The sequence below is a fragment of the Lissotriton vulgaris genome, chromosome 2_1 (genome assembly GCF_964263255.1).
Source record: "Lissotriton vulgaris chromosome 2_1, aLisVul1.2, whole genome shotgun sequence".
NCBI classification, from domain to species: Eukaryota; Metazoa; Chordata; class Amphibia; order Caudata; family Salamandridae; genus Lissotriton; species Lissotriton vulgaris.
In genome coordinates, this window is record NC_141687.1 from 630,080,391 (window position 1) to 630,103,120 (window position 22,730).

The 22,730-nt window shown below is 45.2% G+C and overlaps 1 protein-coding gene across 8 annotated transcripts in view; it reads left to right on the forward strand.

The window, feature by feature from the left end:
- CAP1 (cyclase associated actin cytoskeleton regulatory protein 1) overlaps positions 1 to 22,730 on the forward strand; it is a 48,328-nt gene that overhangs the window by 16,562 nt on the left and 9,036 nt on the right. For 4 of the 8 annotated variants that reach the window (XM_086955778.1, XM_086955781.1, XM_086955777.1 and 1 more), the window contains exons 2-9: positions 7,475 to 7,608; positions 9,208 to 9,308; positions 12,198 to 12,275; positions 12,401 to 12,544; positions 13,000 to 13,085; positions 15,869 to 15,974; positions 16,148 to 16,331; positions 20,851 to 21,047. In XM_086955778.1, the coding sequence (XP_086811904.1) occupies positions 7,485 to 7,608; positions 9,208 to 9,308; positions 12,198 to 12,275; positions 12,401 to 12,544; positions 13,000 to 13,085; positions 15,869 to 15,974; positions 16,148 to 16,331; positions 20,851 to 21,047 (1,020 nt within the window). In that variant the 5' untranslated portion in view covers positions 7,475 to 7,484. The remainder of the gene's footprint in view (positions 1 to 7,474; positions 7,609 to 9,207; positions 9,309 to 12,197; positions 12,276 to 12,400; positions 12,545 to 12,999; positions 13,086 to 15,868; positions 15,975 to 16,147; positions 16,332 to 20,850; positions 21,048 to 22,730) is intronic. The other 4 variants (XM_086955783.1, XM_086955785.1, XM_086955784.1 and 1 more) reach the window with 1 other exon arrangement.

Here is a 22,730-nt window from a genome sequence, read left to right on the forward strand (position 1 = left end):
TGGAAGGGATCCAGCTTTCCCGTATCCCTGGCTTCTCCCCCTGTTGCATTGATGAAGATCCAAAGCATATTGAGAGACACCAATATTTTGTGGCAGTGCTAAAGAGTATTGGTGATCACTGTTTTAATAGGCTTTGCACGCAGCACACTGGCTGTACTGGCAGCAGTTCTGATGGTGGTTTCCTTTTTAGGACACGGGGTTCTGATTGGTTGTTCACTGGTACAGTGGTTATGCCAGTTATTTATCCTTACAGATTTGACACATTTTGCAATGATGGCAATTGTGTATTTTCTTTGCAGGCACACACAGTTGTCTGTGTTTCTAATGGACACAAAGTTTCCTGATTGTAACTTAATTGTGCTTGTTGCTGTAGAGGAACTTTACAATTTGGGCGCCGTGCCCAATTCTTTAAATGTCTTTGGAATTTATGCCTTATTATCCATTGTATTTGAAATATAGAATTCTTAAATATTTTATTAACCCTGGTAATTTTAAATGTTCCTCAGTAAGGCCAAAACATCTAGAAAGTGTCTTATGTTTAGTTTCAGCATTGTTGGTGCAGCGTTATGACCTGGGTGACATGCAGAATTGTGTGTATTCCCAGACTCCAGGGAGAAGGGTATGTGCTTTGTTGTATGTAGTACAAAAAACAATGGCATTAGACCTATACTTAAGAAACAAAAATAACATTTTATGTATTTGTAAATTGTATAAAAAACAATTTTGATTGCTTCTACATGGCCAGGCTTGAGAAGACTGACAATTGTAATCAGTCTAGCATCTGAATGTTTTTAAATATCCTCTATTTCACTATTTTGAAATTCTGTTTCACCCCTTCCACACTAGAGCACCTCTTTTCCGTATGCTCCGTTGGAGCAACCCACTTTCCCTTCCTCTCCTTGTTTGGTACAGTAGCCAATCTACTGTTCACCTTATGATATGAAATAAATTCTTGGTGACGTATACCTTGGTGGTTGCACTTCTTTAGTCTAAAATACTGTATTGATTACTGCGAGCTAAATATTGTTCTTGCTCAAGAAATTGTTTTTGAAACCAGTAGTGTGAATTTGATATATATAGTTTCTAAAGTATGGGTCTAGGACCATTGATTTTTTTTGAATCCCATTGAACCCAGGTCCACGACACTGAGTATCTCCCTCAATGCCCTGTACTACAGTGTGCACTGAGGATTACTCCCCCCTGCCCCCTTCCCAAGTTTCCGCCTGTCCCTGGTATGCTAATACTGCTTTTGAACTTGACTTGGATGTTGGGGTGCCCGATGACCTCCCCCCAACCTCGGTCCTCCGTTTTTGCTGGTGTTTGTTTGCTGTCAGTGGATAGGGCGCTCCTTATTGTGGACTTGCACTAGTGTTTCTTGGTATTGAGAGACCCCGTCATTTGACAGTTTTGAAGACAGGCTTCTAAAAAAATGAGTGCTTTTAACAAACTAAGCGAATGTCACCCTTAGCCTCTTACTTTCACACACTCCTGGCATCAGAACAGTGCTTGCCTGTGAGCGAGCCTGTACTGGCGCTGGGCTCGCCTGCCTTCTAAAATGGGGAACTGGCAGCGCTCTTTGGTGCTTGCTGGGATTAGGAAGAGGTCAGAGCAAGCATAGGGTGGGCCTACTTTGGTACTGAATGTTTTTTTTAAATGGACCGGTACTCGGTACCAGCGCTTCCTTAATTTGGAAAGCATAGTACTGGCACTTCTCCGCACTGCTCCAATGTGGTAATGGGGGAGTACTGTTATTTCTCTGCAGCAAACACACCCTGGGACAAGGTGTACCTGCACTTCTACATATCCAGTTCGAGAATTGGCATTGACTAATGTCCGACCCATCTTTGAGCCTGCTTGGTTTTAGATTGGTCCATGGTATGTGCTGTACTTTCACGCCACCTATCGAGTACCTTCTCTCAAACATTCATGCTCCAGTCATCTGCCTGCCCTGTTCTTAATTTCACACTCAAACCATTGTCTAGGCTTACTGTTTTAGTCCACCATCAAACCCTGTTGTAGATGTGCAGTCCTCCCACTGTCTATGTTCCAGATTTGTCTATCATAAATCTCTTGCGCAGGCCATTTACACTTGAGTGCATGTTGCTGCTGCAGCCTGCCACGAGCGATACATGCATTGTTATGTACGGCGTGGCATGTGGTGTGTTTTTCTTGAACCCCGCTGGGCTTTATCGAGGTCAGACTTTATGGTTGTTGATAAGAAGCTGAGAGATGTCTGTGGAACGTGGCTAAACGCTAGTCACTAGCCCTCGCGATTGTGGCCACTCTGGATCTCTGCTGTGGTGTTGTGTAGCAGAGATCTGTGGTGTTGTGTAGCAGAGATCGGTACTGCCATAGTGGAGGGTGCGAGTGTTTCCAGTGGTATCACACCGGGTGCAGGCAAGCGAAATGGTGTGTTAGAATGGACACTCCTATTTCTCTTGACAAATCTGACTTGGAATGTAGTTGGAAATCTGATTTGATTGAATCTTTTCCTATTCCAATGCGGAATAAATTAAGTAAGTCTTCTAGAGCAGCTAATACTTCTCAACTTTATTCTTTATTTATAATAGACTCTTAATCACTCTAGCTAAACCTCATCAGATTGACCCTAGCATCCACTCTACTTGTTGGTCATCTAGCACTCTATTAGCAGACCTCAAACGTATGATTTTTTAATTCCCAGCAATTCATACTTTCTGGACCCAAGTTTGGTGGCATTTTAATACTATTTGTCATACCCATATCCCTTTCTCTTTTTTACATAATTTTCTAGGTACCATCTCCAAAAGTGTGGTTCTCTTTTTCTACCAATTTCCATATTATTGATATACTCATAGCTGTTGCATTTCAACAGATTACTAAGTCATGGAAAGATACCTCTGCTGTATCCTTTCAAGCATGGTGGTATGGCATTTGCTATAATCATAGATTAGCTAAAGTTTATGTACACCTAGTCACACTTGCTAATAATCGAGAGTTACTTTGGATGCCTGTTACTGAGTTTTTAAATGTTTCAGATAAAAAGCTAAGTGCAAATAAACCCTGCATTGAAGAAGTACCCAAAGCCCCTTGATTTTACAATTATTACTGTTTACCTTATAGTTAAACAATATTGCGTTATAAGTAGGAACGTTGTTGCATAATTGTTGCCTTTTCGCATATAATGCTTAATATGGATGTTCTGCCCCCTCTTTTCTTTCTTTCTATCCCCCTATCTTTTCTTTCTTTTCCTCCCTTCCCCCTTTATCAGGTAGTTGAGCAGTATTATTCTGTACGTATGTATTATTCTTTGATTACTGTATTATGTCTTATTTTTTCGCAAATAAACGTCTTTTAAACTAAAAAAAGATCTACCAATTGGGACTGTGGGGGTGTCTGAATGTTTGTCATTTCCGGTATGCTCTTTGATGCATTGAGGGGGCTGAACCAACTGACAATTGGAACAGTGGGCAGGGGTGGGGAACTTTCGGAGGTAGTGGGGTGAGTGTAACAAGAAGTTAAGAATGCTGTATCTGGGTGGGAGATGGGACGTCGCAGCTGGGCTGCACACTTCGCAACCCGGAGACCCGGGTCTGAATAACTGCCTTTGCACTTGACGGAAAGTTGCTCGATTCTGGGTAATTCACTTAAAAACTCTTTGCCCAAAAATGTTTTTTTTTTTTTTTTTTTTAATTCAAATCTTTTTTATTGAAGAACAAAGCTGAAAATAAAAACAATACAATGACTCTTCCAAGGTACAAATGAGTAGAATGATGGCACCAAGACACTTACAGTAATCAAGTCAAAGAGGAGATAGAAGAAAAGTGCACTCCTGTTGCTATCTAACTCGTTTCAAGCGATTTAAATACCAATAGTCATTCATTAGGCAGGGGCTGTAGCATGGCAGTGTGTGTGAGCTGTGGCTACATGGAATGTTAGTAGGATAGGATACTCGTTTATAAAGCGCACAAATGCAAACAGAGTCTTGGCGCTAGTGTAAGTGAGGGGTCTCACCTAAATGTACAACTATACTTTTGAAAATAACAGTTTTTAGAATCCTCCTGAAAATTCGATGATTGGGCTGCAGTCGCAGAGTAGATGGCAACTTATTCCATAACTTAGCTGCACGATGGGAGAATGTTTTCCCACCCCATCTGGCTCTCCTGATTTTGTCTACTTGCATAAGGCAAGCATTGCTGGATCTTAATGTCCTAGCTGGAATAATATAGAGCCTGAATAGTCTCTGCAAGTCTTTGGCCCCTCCCCATAGAGCACTTTATGGACAGTGCATAAGGCCTTAAACTCCATCCTTTGCTGTATGGGGAACCAATGGAGGGTTCTGATACCCTTTGAGGTAGAACTGCCTTTGGGAATCATTAGCAGCAACCTTGCAGCTGCATTTTGCAAGGACTGTAATTTGTTACTCTGGGCTTTATCAATCCCTAGAAGCAACGCATTACAGAAGTCCAATTTAGACAGCAAAAGGCCCTCTACCACTGTCTTTTGCAGAGCCTGGCCAATAAAAGGAAAGATTCTTCTCAATTTTTTTATAAGGAAAAAGCAGGAAGAGGTAAGGCTGTTTACCTGTACTGAAAAATTTAGCTGACGATCAAAAATTATTATCCCCAGATTTCTCACTTTAGACACCGGCTTAGGGCATTCCCCTGCACTTGTTGGCCACCACGCAGAGTTCCACAGGGATTGTCCTGGCCCCAATTCCATGACTTCTGTCTTTTTATGTATTGATCTTTAGGTAGCCCTGGTTCATCCAAGTCAGAATCTCCAACAGGCAGCCATGGAACCTGGCAGCAGTATCCTCAGGTTGTTTAGCCAATGAGATGATTAGCTGGGAATCATCCGCGTAGGATACCATTGCAAAGCCGTGTTTCCTGTCAAGTCTCGCCAGGGGAGTGACGTAGATGTTAAAAAGCGTCGGCGAGAGCGCTGAGCCCTGCGGGACGCCACAAGGAAGTCAAACCCTCTGATTTCATTCCCTCCCAATACAGTTTTTGTTCTCTCCCTTCCAGAAATGATGCCAGGAGAGCCAAAGCTGAGCCCCTAATACCAATGTACTGTAACTGTTGGACTAGCACCGAATGATTTACAGTGTCGAAAGCTGCCGAAAGGTCTAACAAGACGAGAATCGCCTTACCCCCCCTCTGTCGACAATTTTCTGAATCTCCTCAGTTGCTACAGAAAGGGGAGTGGAGTGGTGGGTTCTGAAACCATGTTTGGTCGGGTCCAGCAGATTATTAGCATCCAGGTACTCTGTTAGGGTATTATTTAGTATTTTCTCCAGCACCTTAGCTGCCATAGGGAGACCTGCAATAGGGCGATAGTTCTTAAGTTCCAAAGGATCCAAAGTGAATTTCTTCAGAATAGGTCTAATTATCGCCGCCTTCCAGGCAGTAGGATAATTTACTGACCCAAGCACCTGATTGATTAGAAGAGTTAATTGGCTGACTATTTTAGTAGCCCCTAAATGCATGATTCTAGGGGGGCACGGATTAATAGGTGAGCCTGATTTTATCGACCCTAGTATGTTCAGAATCTCCACAATAGTGGCTAGCGGGAAACTGACTAGGCTGGCATGAACTAGTTCTGCATCAGTATGTAGTTACTCCTCCATGTCTGTGCGACTCTCTGAAGGCCGTCATAGATAAGGTGTACCTTATTTTGGAAATATGTAGCCAAATTGTTACATATCTCTTGATCTGGCTGAAACCTCTCCTCTTGCTGGGGTTTGGATAGGAAAGTAATCGCCTTGAACAGCTCTTTTAGCAGAGTTGCTAGCATTCTCAATCCTCTGCATATAAAACAGCTGTTTTGCCTTAACAAGGACCTCTTTATACTTTGTAAGGGCCTGATTATCTCCTGCAGCTAGCCTTCAGACCTTTCAGTTCGGAGTTATACCATCGCACCGAGGGCTTAAGCCTCTTAACCGTCACCACCTTCTCCGGGGCCACAGTGTCTGCTGCTGCCAAAAGCCATTGATTAAAAGCTGCTACCGCCATGTCATTGGTCAGATCTGCCCAACTCGGAGGCTGACCCAGTGCAGTTTCTAAATCATTTAGTAGGACCTTATTCCAACATCTGACTTTTGTTTTTGCTGCAGCATTCTGCGTATAGCACCCGTGCAGAGAAGTTTTAAACTTGAAATGTACTGCTCTATGATCTGACCAAGGAAGAGCTGTCACATTGGTCACAGTAGTATCATCATTATAAAAAATGGCATCCAATGTATGGCCCGCTTGATGGGTGGGTTCTGTAACCATTTGATTGAAACCATAGGCTGCCATGTTGTCTACTAATCTGCAGGTATCGGTATTGTTACTTAATTCGAGATGGCAGTTAAAATCCCCGAGAATTAGCATAGTCAGAATCGGTACAAGATTCCATATGAGTCATCGGGGCTTGTGAGAAGGCAGCTCTAGGACCAGGTGGGCGATAAATAAGAAGACCCTGGAGCTTCCAAAAGTTGTGAGCCTTTATAGAGAAACGAAACGCTTCTGCAGGTAGTTATGTCACAGCTTCAATATTCAGTCTAAAAAGGTCATAATATGATTGCTAACCCCCCACCTTTATTAACCTCTCTATCCTGGAACTTCACTGCGTAACCCTATGGTAGCGCAATGTTCCAGTCCGGACCTGAAGCATGGTCAGTCCAGGTCTCGGTTAAAAACAGAATATCGGGCGTAGTGTTCTGAATCAGGTCCTCAATTTCATATTTGTGTTTCCCAAGTGACCATATATTCATCAACACACACTGAATTTGCTGTTCTGTAGCTTTTATATGTTTCCTGTATGTGTCGGGGGTTAGAATGTTACAAGTTGTAACTTCAATGTCACAACTTTTACGAGCAGCGGACAGCTCTCCCTCCCCAGTGGTCTCCTGGTTATTGACTTTAACAGGTCGCTGGGCATGTTTTGGGTGCAGACAGGATTGCCTTTGGCGCGGTTGCCCCATAGCGCGATTTATACTTCCTGAGAACTAGCTCGCCAACCCAGGTGCAGGGCAGTCCCGATTAACATTCGGGTACTGCCAGGGTCGAGCAGGCTAGCCTTTCAGCGCACCAGGAAGTGGCAGAAAGTAATGGAGGTGAGTGGCAATAGCTGTATGCAAAGTTAAAGAAAAGGTTACAAATTGCAGAAAGCAAAGAAGTAATGCCACGTGATGAGATGTGGAAGCTATTGTGTTGTGATGGTTTCTTTTCAGGCTCAGTGTGTGGCGGCCTGGTCTTACTACTTTGGTTGTTGTCCTTTTTCAGCTCTATTCTTTTCCCTGCTTACTCAGAGTTGTCAGTGTGCTCGCACTGGTTGGTCTCTTCATTCCCCTTTGCCGTTATCAATGTGCTGGTTTGGACTGGAGATGCTGAGAGTTTACAGTCTCTAATCTTGTATCCACCGTTGGGACGTGTACCTGGTGGATCTGGTCTAACAATATGACCTCTTGGCTATATAAAACATCTAAATAAACGACTTTGTCTGTCCTTAGAACCTGAACGATGGCAGCTGACATGCAGAAGCTGGTGGAGCGCTTGGAGAAGGTTGTGGGGCGTCTAGAGAATGTGGCTCAATCCTCTGGGCTCCACAGCGGATCTGGTGGTGATGCCTCTTCTACAGGTATAGGTACAAAATAAACCTGATGTATTGAGTTGGCATGTTTGGTCCTTAAAACCCTTTGTCCATGGATTTGGCACAATGAAGGATACTTTCATAAGCATTGCAAAGAGGTGGGCATAACCGAATTAACTGCTACGGTGAACGCAAACTAATCTTCTGTTCTTAGGATAAAGTTCTTCTGTGCTTTGCATGGATGGAGCTTCTTCTCTAGGGCCCTCATTCTGTCACCCTCAGAATCTAATCTTGCTTGTTTGGCAGGCTTGAATTTTTTTTCAATGTAGAAAGTGTCCCAGGGCAGAATCCAAGTGATTGCAGGTTTGGAGGTTAGGACTGAGGTGTTTTTATACAGCCAGAAGGGTGGAACATTCAACCGTGTCAAGTTTCCCAGTTCAATGTGTGATATGCTGCACCAGTCAATGTTTTGTTTTCTTTGAAATTTGGGACTTGTAGTATTTATTGTGCCATTCCCAGAATTCAAAGGAGAAAAATGGACTGAAGCCGAACATCATGCTTAGGCCTGGAAAACCTGGCAGCTATGAACATTAATGCTACGATCTACTGATTGAGGCACACCCATAGGGCGGGGGCTTCAGCATTTGAGCTCAAGAAAATGTTCTTTAAATTCTGGAACCTATAACTTCACAACTTTAACTTTTTAAAATACAGTAGCGTAACAGTTGGGTTTTTGCTTCATCAAAGCAAGCCTTTTCAGTTTCAGCTGTTTTTAAAGACCAGTAGGGGTACTTTTAATACAATTTCAATACATTTGTAAATGAGTTCTCAGCAAATGTCTACACCCTATATTTCCAATTGTGCTTCAATCACAGGAAAGCAAGCATGGTTAGACTCCTTCAAACCATGTTTTTCCAGATGCGATGCTGCCTCTTCAGTCTGCTGTTTATTTAAGACTGTTACCCTTTAAGGGTACACTCATTTCTGTAGCCAGTTTGACTTTTTTTTTTCTTCAAAGGGATGCTAGATCCACGGTATGTGTGTGGGGTTCTGACAAATTAGGATCAAAGGGCGGCTGCTTGTCTGAATGTAACAGTGCAACTTGGATTTCCTTTGTGGCCAATGGCTTTCCATTCGGAAGGGACAGCTCGCGCCCAGGAGGAAGTTTCTTGGCAGATACTCTGCATTGCTGGCTAGATAAGAAGCCTTGTCTAAATGTATGTCCCTTCCTGCTCCTGTATCGGATATTTATTTTATTCTCCTAAAGCAGCCTTTGTGAATTCTGCAGTGCCTAGATCTCCAATTCTGGTGTGAATGGATAAAGGGGGGGTTGTGGAGGGAGTTGCGACATGGTTACTGGTGTGCATCACACGTTAATAAATGTGCAAGGGATTTAAAGTTGAATTAATTTGATAAACCATGGACTCCAAATGCCCTGAAAGAACTTTGAAAGCATTGATCTACTTGTGAAGTGTGTAATGAGGAAATGTCTTGATTGCTTTTGAAGTGAGCCAATGGGGGCATGGGGAGGGTGTTGTCAGGAACACCTCTACTGCTGGTTGAGCTTTCCAGCCCAGTGATTTGTCTCTGATTCCTACTGGGAGGCGGCTTGGAAATCCACTCAGTTTATCATTGTGTCTTTCTGTCCTGTAGGATCTGCTCCCTACGTCCAGGCCTTTGACAGCCTCCTCGATGGTCCTGTTGCTCAGTACATGAAGCTCAGCAAAGAGATTGGCGGAGATGTCAGCACGCAGGTTAGGATTTTAAGAGATTCATCAAGGAACTGCATTAGATCTATATACCACCCACCCAATAATATAACTTTCATCTAACAAATAAATTGTGCTGGATTTATTCCTCTTTAAACGAAGAGAAGGCAGCCCAATGCTTATGAAATAAATTGGTGCTATGGAATAAACAAGTGGTTCCTCTTAAGTGTATGCTCTTACTTTGGCATTTTAGAAAACGATTCAATTGAAATTAATCTATATTGCTGTTTACGGAAAATATGAGTGACGTGCATTGAGGAGAATCCTAAATCAACATTGTATTATTTGAACAGAAATCGTAAATACACAAATGTTACAAAAGGTACGGATAACTCTGTTCAGTGCCTCCTATTATATTACACATTCACACTGAGTTATACCGAGATAATGGACAACTTGGGCAACTTTGTTTGCTTGATCGGTAAAGGAGGGATGTCAGCTTATTAGTACCTCCAGGTTGCAGATCTGTACGGGCATGGGAGACTAACCCGGTGCCCTGCCATTTAAAAGTAAGTCACCCATGTGAAAGCCAATATTGTAGCCTTCAATGATGCTGGCCAGAATGGGGTAATGAGTTGTTGAAGTGAATTGGAGAAGAGCCGATCCCGGAGGAGTAACTCAGTTGATTTAAATCGGCTCGTCTAGTTTTTCAGAAGACCTAAACCAGGTTACGGCACGACTATCTCAAGCTGCTCAGGCATCCAGTAGTATATACAGACATATATGTTTGCTGTCTTGGATAGTTAAAACCGCCTCTGTTCTATTGCATAGGATGCTTCGGTCCTGCAGTCAGATTAGGTGTAGATAAATGGTCTTGGGTAAGTTTACAGTCTCCAGGTTTAAAAAACTTTAGTAGTTTCTACAGTATCTATATTTTTCCTAGTAAGGGTTGGTCTGCTATGGGACTGTAGATGGCCATGATCTCTTGATCTTCGTTCAGTTTTTGCAGGGCTAATGTGACAGTTGCTTTTTACAGCATCTTTTAGGTGTTCCTAGATGGTGATATTTATGAGCTTAGTGCTTGTTGAGGGCACTGGGACGAACAGACCCACGTTTGTAAAAACTCACTTCAGTATGTCCATTTCCAAGCACTTACTTGCAGGAGAATACAATTTGTATGATTTTCGCTATTAAAGATGCAAGTTATTTCTCTTGATTAAAGCAGTTTATGCCACAAGGGTTAACGTGTCTCAGTTGGCGGGAAGTAACATTAGCTGTTAAAAGATCCCTGTAAACATTAACTGTGATCGTTACCAATCAGAAGTTGAGGACACAACTATAGATCACAATAGGGTAAATCAAGTCTATGCCAATGCTCTAACCAGCTCAGAAAACTTCAACTGGTCAAAATGCTTTCCCGATGTTTGCCATAACAGAAGATTTGGGACGCAAAGGGGTCACAGGGTTCTGGGTGGCAATGGGGGGGGGGGGTCATCATTTCTCCTGCACTCTAGAGGTAACCCTGCCAGATGCAGACCTTTGCTTTGCACGCTGTGGTACTCTTTGAGGTAGCCCCAATACTGAGGGACACTTTCAATGTAGAGGTGCCCAGTACTTAACCACATAATGGGCCTTGAAGCTTTACCTGGTTGCTTCAGCTCTTGTATGTGCTGCTGGCTACGAGGCATTGGATAGATGCTTGTGGAGTGAGTCTGGGTAAGGAAACACCATCACAAACTATACTACATTTGCACAGTAGAAAATCGCATCTTCAGTGTGGGGTGAGCACCCAAAGGACCCCATGAGTGAGACACGCATTCCATTTTACATCAGGGAGTTCACAGCTGGCCACGGCTTAGATAAACGGTAAAGAGCTTTGTCGAGTAAAGGTGGGTCTGCAGCACTTCAACACTGCAGGCTCTACAAAGATGTGGTTCCTGCATGGCATATTTACCCTTTGGTGAGCCATCCAGGACTTTCTGCCTTAGTTAAAGGCAAAATACACTTGACAAGAAGCTATTGGCAGTGAGACAAGAAGCTATTGGCAGTGAGGCAGCAACAAAGTTCTTTGAGACAGATTGTGCCCACTGTCCTTGTTTAGTATTTGGTTGTGTCCCTGCTTCAACTTCAGAAATCCTTTAAGCATCTAACTGGAGCTCCTAAAAAAGATGCCCAGGATTATTCAATACCTTCCCCTCTTCAGCATAATATTCAGAGAGCACACTCCGTGTATAGTATCCAGTGGAGCCAATCGAGAGGGCTTGCATAATTGTAAACTGCATGCAGTCGACCCACCAGCATTGTCTGGATGTCACAACTTGAGAGAACTAGTGTAACTGGGTCAACCAACCACTTTACCAAACACTGTGTAATGTCAGTTCTAAGATGATCAGGAATGGCAGTTCTAGAAGTGGACAGTCTAGGAGAGCATGCAAAGGCTTCTGGGAGCTGGCGTTTGTAGGGGCGCAGTTATAATTGTGGAGCTGTACAATTGCTGTTGCTCATAGTCTAGCGGGGTGTTGGCCTTGATCCTGTCTAGTGTTGTGCGGTGCCAGTTTCTTGGAGTGCTGATGAATGTTTCTTTCCTTATCGCAGTTTTATACCAGTTTGCCCCCTCCACCCCACACTATCTCCAACCACTGCTTTCAACTTCAGTCATTGTTTTGTCCCTCCACCCATCCCACTCATTCCACCCCATTCCACACACAACCTATCCCCTTCACCATGACTCTCTTTTCTCCAAGAGCCACTCTTACTATAAAATAAACTTTATTTCCTTACATCGCCTTCATTTCCTCGATCTCCTGCTGACAGCCAATGTCCTTGTGGTTCCCATTTCCCCCTTTCTCCCTGCTATCGCCTGTCTAGCTGGACAGATGCAATAAGGTGATATAGGATGCAGTCAATGTTCGCATTTCTTCTTCTTCCTTATAGGCTGACATGGTCCTCGCTGCGATGAAGATTGAGCAGGGTATCCTTGTGACAGCTTCCCGGTGTCAAAAGCCAGAAGAGGTGAGATTTGGAAAAGTCAGAAATCGTTTGACTGATTTCTTTGCTGTCCCTAGTGCCCATAGCCAAGTTTCCTCTAAAATCACCACTGACCTCTGTCCTGTTCTCTCTTGTTATCCACTTCCCAGAATGAACTTATGACCTTGTTGAAGCCTTTGTCAGAGAAGATCCAGGCGATTCAAGATTATAGAGAGAAGAATCGTGGCAGTAAACTCTTCAATCACTTGTCAGCTGTCAGCGAGAGCGTGCCGGCACTGGGCTGGCTGGCAGTGGTGAGATGTGGAGCTGTGAATGCTTGAAAATTGTGCTTTTTTTATGAACTTGGGTTTGAGGAAGATGTGAAGATGAGTGCCATCTGTCAAAGTAAGGTTTTGTTTGTGGATGACTTCACTAGCTCAGTATGTTTTCGAGATCAGCGGGTCGGCTACTTGGAGTGCAGAACGCATTGGGAATGGGTGGGACCTCCAGTGTGGTTTCTCCCTGGTTGTGTGATCATCAGACTCCCAGTTGTCGCGTGAAAGTGGTGAGATGTCTAGGAGCATTCTGTATGTACTGCGGTTGGTAGCAGTGACCTGTTTCAGAAGGGCAGTTCTTGTGCAATGCATGTGATGGTAGAATTTGCCTCTTCTCTGGTGTTTTGTTCGCAGCCACTGTGCACATAATTGGTAAGGTATTGTTGCCTGAATATGCATTTATACCTGTTCCTTATCTTCTAACTCTTTGTAAGGCCCCAAAGCCAGGTCCCTATGTGAAGGAAATGAATGATGCAGCCACGTTTTACACCAACCGGGTGCTGAAAGACTACAAGGATGTGTAAGTTCATCACTGGGGTTTGGATGGAGTTTGATAAAGTACTCACTCGTTAACTAGATAAATCACTTTCTTGAGAGACCATGTATTTCTACTGACAACATAGTACAGACACTCCGAGGGGCCAACGCCATTCTAGGGCAAAGGACTCGCTGGTATACTACATGCTTACGCCAGCAAGTAAATGAGCCAAGCTTATTCGCAATCATTGTGTGTTTAGAGGTCACGGCTTCAGTTTAGGAAGTACACCGTAAACAAGAGGAAAGGGGGCGAGGAGAAGTAGAATTATGCGAAGGAAGGCTCATGTGCTCAAACTACAGAGTCTGCAGTTCTGTACTATTAAGTTCTCTAGACCGAGTGTAACTAAAGCTGTGCTCCTTTGCTAGAGTAAAGGGTTTGCTTACTGCAGAATGTGAAAGGGAACAATGAGTGGCTTTTGTACTAGTAGACCAGGTTGGGCGGGATCTTTTTGAATAAGACTACAGATCCTCACAAAAGCTTTTTGTATGCCATCGTCTCTGCCTGAATTCACAACTCTCACCATTTCTTCATGCCACTTTGTTTGAGCCCAGTCAGCATTGCTGCTGGATTTCATTCCATAGATGACGTATTGGAAAGGAATGCCCCTCTCTCCCACTCCTCCAATAGAAGCATGTAGAAGTTTGGAAGATGCACTCCCACAGTGCGGGGCATCTGAATGTATAATACTGTCCACCCTGCCTATAGATTGCAATGACTTGGGGCCTCTTCTCGTCTGTCATTGACCTCCAGAGCCAGGACTTTCAGCCCCTGCAGTCGTTTTACACCGTGCCAGGCCAGCACATGGACTGGACCAGGCTGGTTTTCATCCACAACATTGAGCTTTTGACCCTGTTTATGCAGCGTTGTAAACTGTTTGTGAGATTTTCTGACCAGTCTGCCCCCTGGCTGATAGCAAGGAAACACTGTAGCCTTATTCTGACAAGCTGCTCACTTCCCGTTCCCAATGCCAGAAGTCCAGTACTGGGGCTTCCAGGTTCTGGATGAAAGGAAGGTACATGGCTCATGTAAACCAATTAGAAATGGCTTGGGTGCAAAATTCTGGTCCCACGTGGTAGTTGAAACTTTTGCTGCTGCACAGTACGCCTTTTGCGTCCATGAATAAAACATTTTAAAAAAGCACTTTGCTGATGGCAAACATTAATTCAAAGCTAAGACTCACAACTTTACCCAACTTTGTACTCCGCTACATATAAACATAATGTCCCATTTGTTATCGTGTATACATACAGACATGTAGATATTATAGCTGTGCCATTGTAGCTTAGAGTAAGTTACACTTTCCAAGAAGAATTACAAATCTATTTTTTATCTAAACCATAGAAATCTTTGAAAAATGCTCTCCAAATTTTTAATAGCTTCCCGGGTTGTACACGTGGCAACACGTGCGAAGTTTGAACGTTGAGCTAGGATTTCATCATTTAAAAGACAAGCCATTCTTGAGTACTTTTTTTACATAAGTTTCTTTATTAATATCGTAGCAGTCACATTTTCCCGAAAGTGCTTCAGGAATCTCATTGTGCCCCGTCTTTAATGCATATGTAACCCCACTGACGATGCAGATCACCTGATCTTTTAGGTCTTATGCCTTTTGGTAACCACATATGTAGCTTGTGTTCATAGGAAATAGTTATGTTTTCTAGCACTATACACGCGTTCCTATAGGTTGATCCTGCAATATCAATTTGACCAATATCAGAAGAATGAAACTCTGAAATACTCGTGCTGATATTCAAATCCATACCCTGAAAGCCACATACTCTACCGATGGCAAAGGGCTGGCACACTTGCCTATGAGCCTATAACCACCTACAGACACGTGGAGATCCTGTGAATCAAGTGGACTGGTTCACAGAATGTTCTTTCTTTCTGCAACATATCTTTTTCACTTTTGGTTTGGAAAGACTTCACCTTCCATCATTCCTAAGTGGATACACAGTGCCATAATTTTTAGTAACCGCTGTAATTTTTACAGCCGTTTGAAATGACAGAAGTGTGATATTTAGGGCTATATATAAAAAAAGTTTACCTATTTTTTGTATTGCGCTGCTAGTTAGAAATGGCCAGACAGGAAAATAATAAAACAAATCATTATTAAAATATATATTTTCTAATTAAATGTACTTTTTTTAATTTTCTTTATTTGAGAAGGCAAATTATTTTTTCAGATTTTCTGTCGTGGCTGGTTTTGCGTATTGAGTTTCTTGTGTGGGAGATGGCGGTCTCTCTTGTTGTGATGGGAGTGTTTCAGGCAGCTCTCTGTTCATTTGTACAGGTCAGCAACTTCCATCCTGCTGATTTCAGATAATTCCCCAAGCTCCTAATGCAAAAGAATTGGGGAGAGAGAACACGCTGCAGTACTCACCTGGAGTATTTTTTTATTTTAAAAAAAGGAACAACGGGTGGGTAGCGGTTTGTGAATTGGGCTTGGGTGGACCAGATATCACTTTTGTGGGCCTGACCCACCTTTCCGTCCCCCTAGACTGGAACAGATCTGATGGCTGAAACATGGACCCTGGGTACATCCGTGTGTACACTCCTGCCCTGAGTGCGTGCACTCTTCTTTCTCTTGATTCTCCTCGCTCTCACCAATTTCACCCTGGCTATCCTATTTTTTTTTTTTTTTTTTTTTTTTTTTTTTACTTATTTAAGCGACCGAACCCCTTGCAGTGCAGCTGACCAGTGCTTTGCGTTTGTGTAAGAAATCTGGCAACTCTTGTAACATCCTTTCCCTGTCTCGCTCTTAGTGACAAGAAACATGTGGAATGGACCAAGGCCTATCTGAATATCTGGGCGGAACTGCAGGCATATATTAAGGAGTATCACACCACTGGGCTGGCCTGGAGCTCAACGGTTAGTGTGGTTGTCGGTGATCGCTGCAATAGTTCCTTGGATGGTCAGAAGGGAATGTTTTGTGTCCGCTTGTCTTGTTCATTGATCACTTGTATTCTACAATGTGTCAAGCAAGAGTCGTACATCATTTTTAATAATTGCTAATGAAAATGTATCTGCTTCTCATCTTTCAGGGACCCAAAGCTTCCGGAAGTGCTGTGTGCCCTGCTGCCCCACGAGCTGGGGCCCCTCCTCCTCCTCCTCCAGGACCACCCCCTCCACCACCACCAGCAGCTCCCAGCTCTCCAGACAGTGGGAGCTCCGTCAGCCGGTCCGAACTCTTTGCACAGATCAACCAGGGAGAGGGGATCACACATGGTGAGCGGCATGATGAACGAGGCTCCTGAGATGGGCCTTGGGGAGAAAACGGGAGTATTGGGAAATGGGGATGCAATTTTAGTGTGGCATGAGAGCTCACAGGAATATGGTGTGCGTATTATACTATAACACTACAGCGCATCAACTACAACTAGGGATCACCACAGCAAAGTAAGTTGCTATGAGGTAAGGTAAATACACTACATTTGTAATGCGTTCAAGGGTAGGCGGTGGGGTTTAGCGGCAGTGAGGGGATTTGGGGTGGGTTTCATTTTTAAGATCAGGGCTTTTTAGGGCTCAGGGGTGGATAGCAAATAGGGGCTTTAAGCATTTTTTAGTGTTCAGGGATGGATGGTGAATAGGGGTAGTAAGGGAGTTTAGGGTTCGGGCATTGGTATTACAAGGTATTAGACTTCAGGAATGTGTGGTGCACAGAGGTAGTAAGGGAATTTTGGGGTTTATGGCTGGGTAGTGATAATAGATGGTGAAAATGTTTTATGTGTTTACGTATATATGTATTAACCCCTTAAGTGTTGCACCAGTTCAGCGGCCGACGGCACCACTACCTCGGGAGTGCTGCCGTCGGCCGTTGAATGTTCCAACTGCACCTGCGCAATGGAACGTCCAGCACTGGGGCTGGACGTTCCATAGCTGCTACGGTGTTAATTAAAATGGGGTTGCAACACTTGGTTGTTTTATGTGTGGTAACAGTAAATGTCATTGAATGTATGTAAATGTGTTTGAGTGTAACCACAAGGTGATGAATTGATCCCAGTTACTGGCAGTCACTTAAGACGCATGCCAATCCATTGTTTTTCGCCCACCATGCCACCTCATTTTCGACCCAGCTATATACAAATTAGCCTTGACTCTGCTCCTCATGGGAGCAGTCCAGCCCGAACTGCCAAGCCAGGTAATTGAGCATACGTTATAATGCTGTGTGTGGTGTTGGGTGCGTTGTTATGGCCTATATTTGTGACTATTACAAGGTATGGTTTACAGGGAGATGTAAGGTGAGTATAGTGTAGATATGTATTGGGATTTGTGTAGCACAAGCCTAGCTATAAAGCGTCCGAGCGCGGTTTACTGAGGGGAGCATAAAAGACAGTTTTTCAGGGGGTGATAAAAGCCAAGGCAGATCCACTATGAGTATTGTATGTGTTGGGAGCCTGGGGAGATGTCGGGCAAGTACTAATTGTGACTGTGCCTGGCACTAGGGTAACTGGATTGTTCACTATGAATCCAGGAGAGACAACATGAGTAAATGAGATGGCAGCTAAGGATAGACAGGGTGATTTACATGAGACCCGAGGCCTAGGTTGAAGCAGTGTTTGATGTTTGTATGGGAGGTACAGTGCAGGGTAAATACTGTGTTCAATGGTGTCCCGGGAGGTTCATGGTGTTGGATGCCCCCCAAAGGTAGGGGAGAAAAATGTTCGTGTCCGGATAGGGAGCCTCCTATCGGACGCCATACAGGTAAGGCGGGGCACACGTCAGGGCTGCCCGTTGTCGCCTCTGCTCTTCTCATTGGCTATGGAGCCGCTGGCGGAGTTGCTGAGGATGCAGGGTGCCGAGTGGGGCATCCCATTGACAGATGGCATACACGCGGTCTCGCTGTATGCTGATGACCTGCTCCTCTACGTCAGGGACCTCACGCAGATACCCCCGGGGCTCACCGGTGCCCGCTGAGAATTCACAACCCACTCGGGACTGAGGGTCAACTGGGGGAAATCTGAGGTTTACCCCTTTCACCCAGATATGCAGGAGTGCGCAGTGCAGTTAGGGGACACGATGCTGGCATGGTATGCCGGCACCTTCAAGTACCTGGGCATTCACATTTACAGGAATACGGCGGATATATTGGATGGTAACCTGATTCGGGCCATAAACTCCCTGCGGGCCCAGATACGTTTCTGGAGCACGCTCCCGCTAAATGTCCCGGCCAGAATCACCCTGTCAAAAATTAGTCTTACCCAGACTCCTTTACTATTATTCGAACATACCGGTGTATGTCCCTGCTCGGGTCTTCAAAGACTTGGAGACCCTAGTGCGAACACTCATATGGAATACAGGGAGACCAAGGGTGGCCCTGAAGAAATTGTATGCCCCGACGTCCTCAGGGGGACTTGCGGTCCCGAACCAGGAACATTACTACCTCGCCGCGCAACTCCAGTGGGTGGTGGCCTGGCTCACGGGAAGAAACCTGCACGACACGGCCTCGGCGACCCCGGCCCTGACTCAAGCGCAGGCTCTCGCTATGTTCCACCCCCTTAGCGGCGCAGCTCGCGGGACGCAACTGCACCTCGCGGTGGCACTACGATGCTACAAACGTGCATTAAAATTAACTAAGGAGACTACGCCCTACGCCCCAGCCCTTCCGTTGGAAGGAATGCCCAGGCCTGGGGGTGTGGTAACTGCAGCGCGCCTGAACGACTGGGTTCAGGTGGGACTTGCGACAATGGCGGACCTATATGACGACGGCGCCCTGGTCCTGTTCGAGAGACTAGTAGAGAATCCCGGACTGCCAGCTGGGCAGTTCCTGTTCCATGCATCTCTGATCCGGGTCCTAACGAAACACTGGGGCGACATGTCTGAGGAACCTCAGACACACCTCTTGATACAATACTTACACGTTAAGGGGGCAGGGTCGCACGTAATACACTGGCTAACACAAGCGCTAAGGTCCCACACTACAAGCTCACTACAGTCACTAAGAGACAGGTGGACAACTGACAGGGAGAGGGACTGGTCAGATAAGGAGTGGGAGAGGATCCTGGAAGGCCCACAACACATTCCCCGCAACTCGAGATTCAAAATAATACAGTTCTACATCACACACAGGGCATACCTGTCCCAGGACAAGATCAACCGCTATTTCGGCTTAGATACCTCCAGCTGCCCACGATGCGCGCTGCTAAATGCAGATCTCCTACATATGCTGTGGGCATGTCCCGAACTGCGGACGTACTGGCACGATGTCACTACACTGTTGACGAAAGGGACGGCAATGGAACTTCGTCACGATTGGGACACCTGTGTGCTGGGCCTACTTACCAGAACAAAACACAACAAAGCCCACACGAGGTTCTGGGATCTGGGACTGATCACCGCCAAAAGACTCATAACACGTCACTGGAAAGCCACGGACCCACCACAGACGAAACACTGGAGTGCCTCCCTCATTTACTGGGCGACCGCAGAGGGCACAGTGTTACGCAGGGAAGAAACAGCGGGTCAGAGGGCCATCCCGATAGCCCAGATTAGGGAGGGCTTCCTACAAGCATTCACCAAGGCCTGCCACGATAAAGGGGTGCTGTGAGATGATAGCCAACTCGCCCCCCTCCCCCCCAATGGTGTGAAGGGACTCATTTGGGTAGAATGATGCATAGCAATGGGGAGAAACAAGAGCCGCACACATATAGACATAAGCTACCACCCCTGCAGCCTCTCTCTCGCCCCCACCCGACCCCCCCCTTCCCCACCTTCCTCCTCCCACCCCCCCCCCCCCCCCCCCACCCTCCCGGTTGACAGCGCTGGAACTGCCTTTCTCAAACAAATGTCTTACTTTTCTGCACACGACAACCAAACACGAGGTTGTAGCACACATAGCGGCCCCTGCCGCAACCCTCTACCACACCGCGACAACACTCTGAACGTTCTAGCCGCCCACGGCACTCATATACGTCGCCCAGAACCGGGCCTGGTTGGTTATATACACCATCGAGGAACAACACGCTGCATCACTGGCCGGAGGGTTGTAGGCAACAGGGGTACAGCTGGCCAGAAGACTGCCCGTCTTGAAGGGTAGGGCCAGATATTCTGGTGGGATCGACACTGCGAAATAAGTTGTAATACAATGATGGAGTGTCCATTATGGAAAATGCAGAGACTGTCCCCATTACAGCTGATGGTGTTATTCGCTAATGAGTGCATTTATTGGGTCTTCAACCGTCGTCGGCATTCGCTCAGATATTGTACGAGCTACTCAAATCGCTGTTTCCCCTTTGAATTATACACACAAGAAATGTAACTGTATGCCAAGTGTTTCAATAAAACAGATTTTTTTTTTTAAAAAAAAGGTAGTGGAGAAAAATAATAGGTAGGCCAAGCAGATTAGGTTTAAGAGTACCATGCAATGTCAAGATCGTCACAGTGTGAGTAGGATATCACCTTGGGCCAGAGGGTCCGTACCCTGTGAGCTGGGGCTGTGGAATAACTATGGGGTGGAAGACCGCACCGCAACGTAAAGAGTGGCACTTTCCTCTTTACTTGTTCATTTGCATCTACTCTGCCCCTTTTTCTAAATGTGGAATTGTATATTGTGTTCTGACAGGATGTGTTAAGGATAGAGCATGAGCACAAGCTTCATTTTGAAATCCGACTGGGAGGGAAAGTTCAGAAACATTATTTTGTGTTTCTTGTATTGCAACAAGGTTTGCTTTTTGTGTGTTCAATAGGTGCTTATTTCATGAGCATCTGATATTTTTATCAAACCGCTATTTCCTGTGTTTCTCTCCAGCACTGAAACACGTCCCTGACACTATGAAGACTCACAAGAACCCTGGGCTGAAGGCCCATGGAGGACCTGTCCGGAGTGGGCCAAAGCCATTCATCACACCAAAGCCTACTGCTGCTGCCGCCAGCAGTGCACCCGCTAAAAGTGCGCCCAAGAAAGAGCCAGCTCTTCTGGAGCTGGATGGCAAGAAGTGGAGAGTGGTAGGTGCCTCGAGCCATTTTGACTTGCACTTGATGTGCACCTGTTGGCAACATTGCATTAGTAGAATGTCCCTTGGGCAGAAGTACCAGGGAAGTGTTGATTTCTTTGATGGTTGCACACAAGTGGGGTTTGGATGTGGGGAGAGTTGAAAAAGTTTTGGGTCACATAGTATCAGCAGAGTAAGCTATAGAACCGACAAATAGATTTAAGCATGAACCTTCGAGGCATACTATGGATTTGGGGTGAGGTGATGGTGGAGACCAGCGGTGGCTACCATAAACAAAGGATGTGGGGTCGCATGGGGGGCAGTGGGGAGGAGGGGAATACATTCAAAAAATGTTTTAACTTACTGTTTACCATCTCCAGCATTGCGTCTCCTCTCGCCGCCTCTCCTCTTCCTGCCTGCTGGACCCAGCAGGCCCTGGGACAGTCTCTCATCCAATCCCTGAGCTGCAAAACAGCATGTGGCTCGGTCTGAGCAGGCAGAAAAGAACCGCCTGCTCAGACCAGGGAGTCTGTGGGGTTTCTCCGGCCCAGCTGCTAAATGCCGGCTGGCCAAAACACATATGCCCACTTAGGGAATGTAGTGCACATAGCACTCTTCTCCCTCCCCTTCCAATGCCTCAGCCCGCCCCTCCCAACACTGCTGGCTTAGAGCCAGCAAATGTAAAATAAAACGATGCATGAGCATAGTTTTATTTTACATTTGCTGGCTCGGAGCCAGGCAGTGGGGCGACACCCCTCTGCTGTTGCGGAGACACTGGTGAGCTGGGTGGAGCTAATAGGATGGGAGTGCTACTGCTGATGGAGATGGGTTTGCTCTCCCTTATAAATTCTTTGTACTGTCTTGAGCCTCTCAGAATATCTCTGCTCCTAAATACAGTTTCTTAAAATTTAACATCCTCGTTAGCACTAGGTAGTTGAACATCCTAACTGCATTGATAACACCGCACATGACAACAGAAGTAATGTGTAGGAACTCTTGACAGACATAAGCAGGCATTTCCACAAGTGCTACCTAAACTAGATAGTTCATGTCAATTTTATGGAGAAAGGTGTCAGTAGCACAAAATACAACTATCATCCTTTTAAAGTCAGGATTCAAGTAAAGAGCTCAATAGGGAATTCACCTTCTGCATTTCCTTTGGTTTCCCATTTCCAAGGTTGTCCTAAAAGTGAGCGGTCCAGCGGTGCAAGATTGCATGCAAGTTCCACTTTCCCAGAGCCAGACAAAATGCATTCTCCCTCCCTCAACTGTAACCGACAATCTCTTAACAAGGCATTCAGGAGGAGAGGAGACCAAGTAGTCCAGAAAAGTGTGTCTAATGTCAACCTCTTAGAGAACAATGAGAGTAGCCAAGTGTTTGAACATTGTCAGGAGGAGATTAATGAGGTGCCAGAGTTTACTGGGGCAAGCAGAGTTATCATTTCAAGGTCATGTGGTGTGCAAACTAAGTGCAGCTCACCCTTTCCTAAAAGAGGTGCCACATCGGCTTTGTGGTAGACATGCAGCCAGGATTTGCCCGGAAAAGAGTTGGTCTGCATTTGGTATGAATCAAGAGGTATGAGCATGACTTGAATGACTTGGTATTTATTAATATCTGCATTAGTATTTGCAATAAGGAGAAAGCAAATGCTAAATGTTAAATACACATTTGCTTTTAATGTAAAAGCACTGTTTG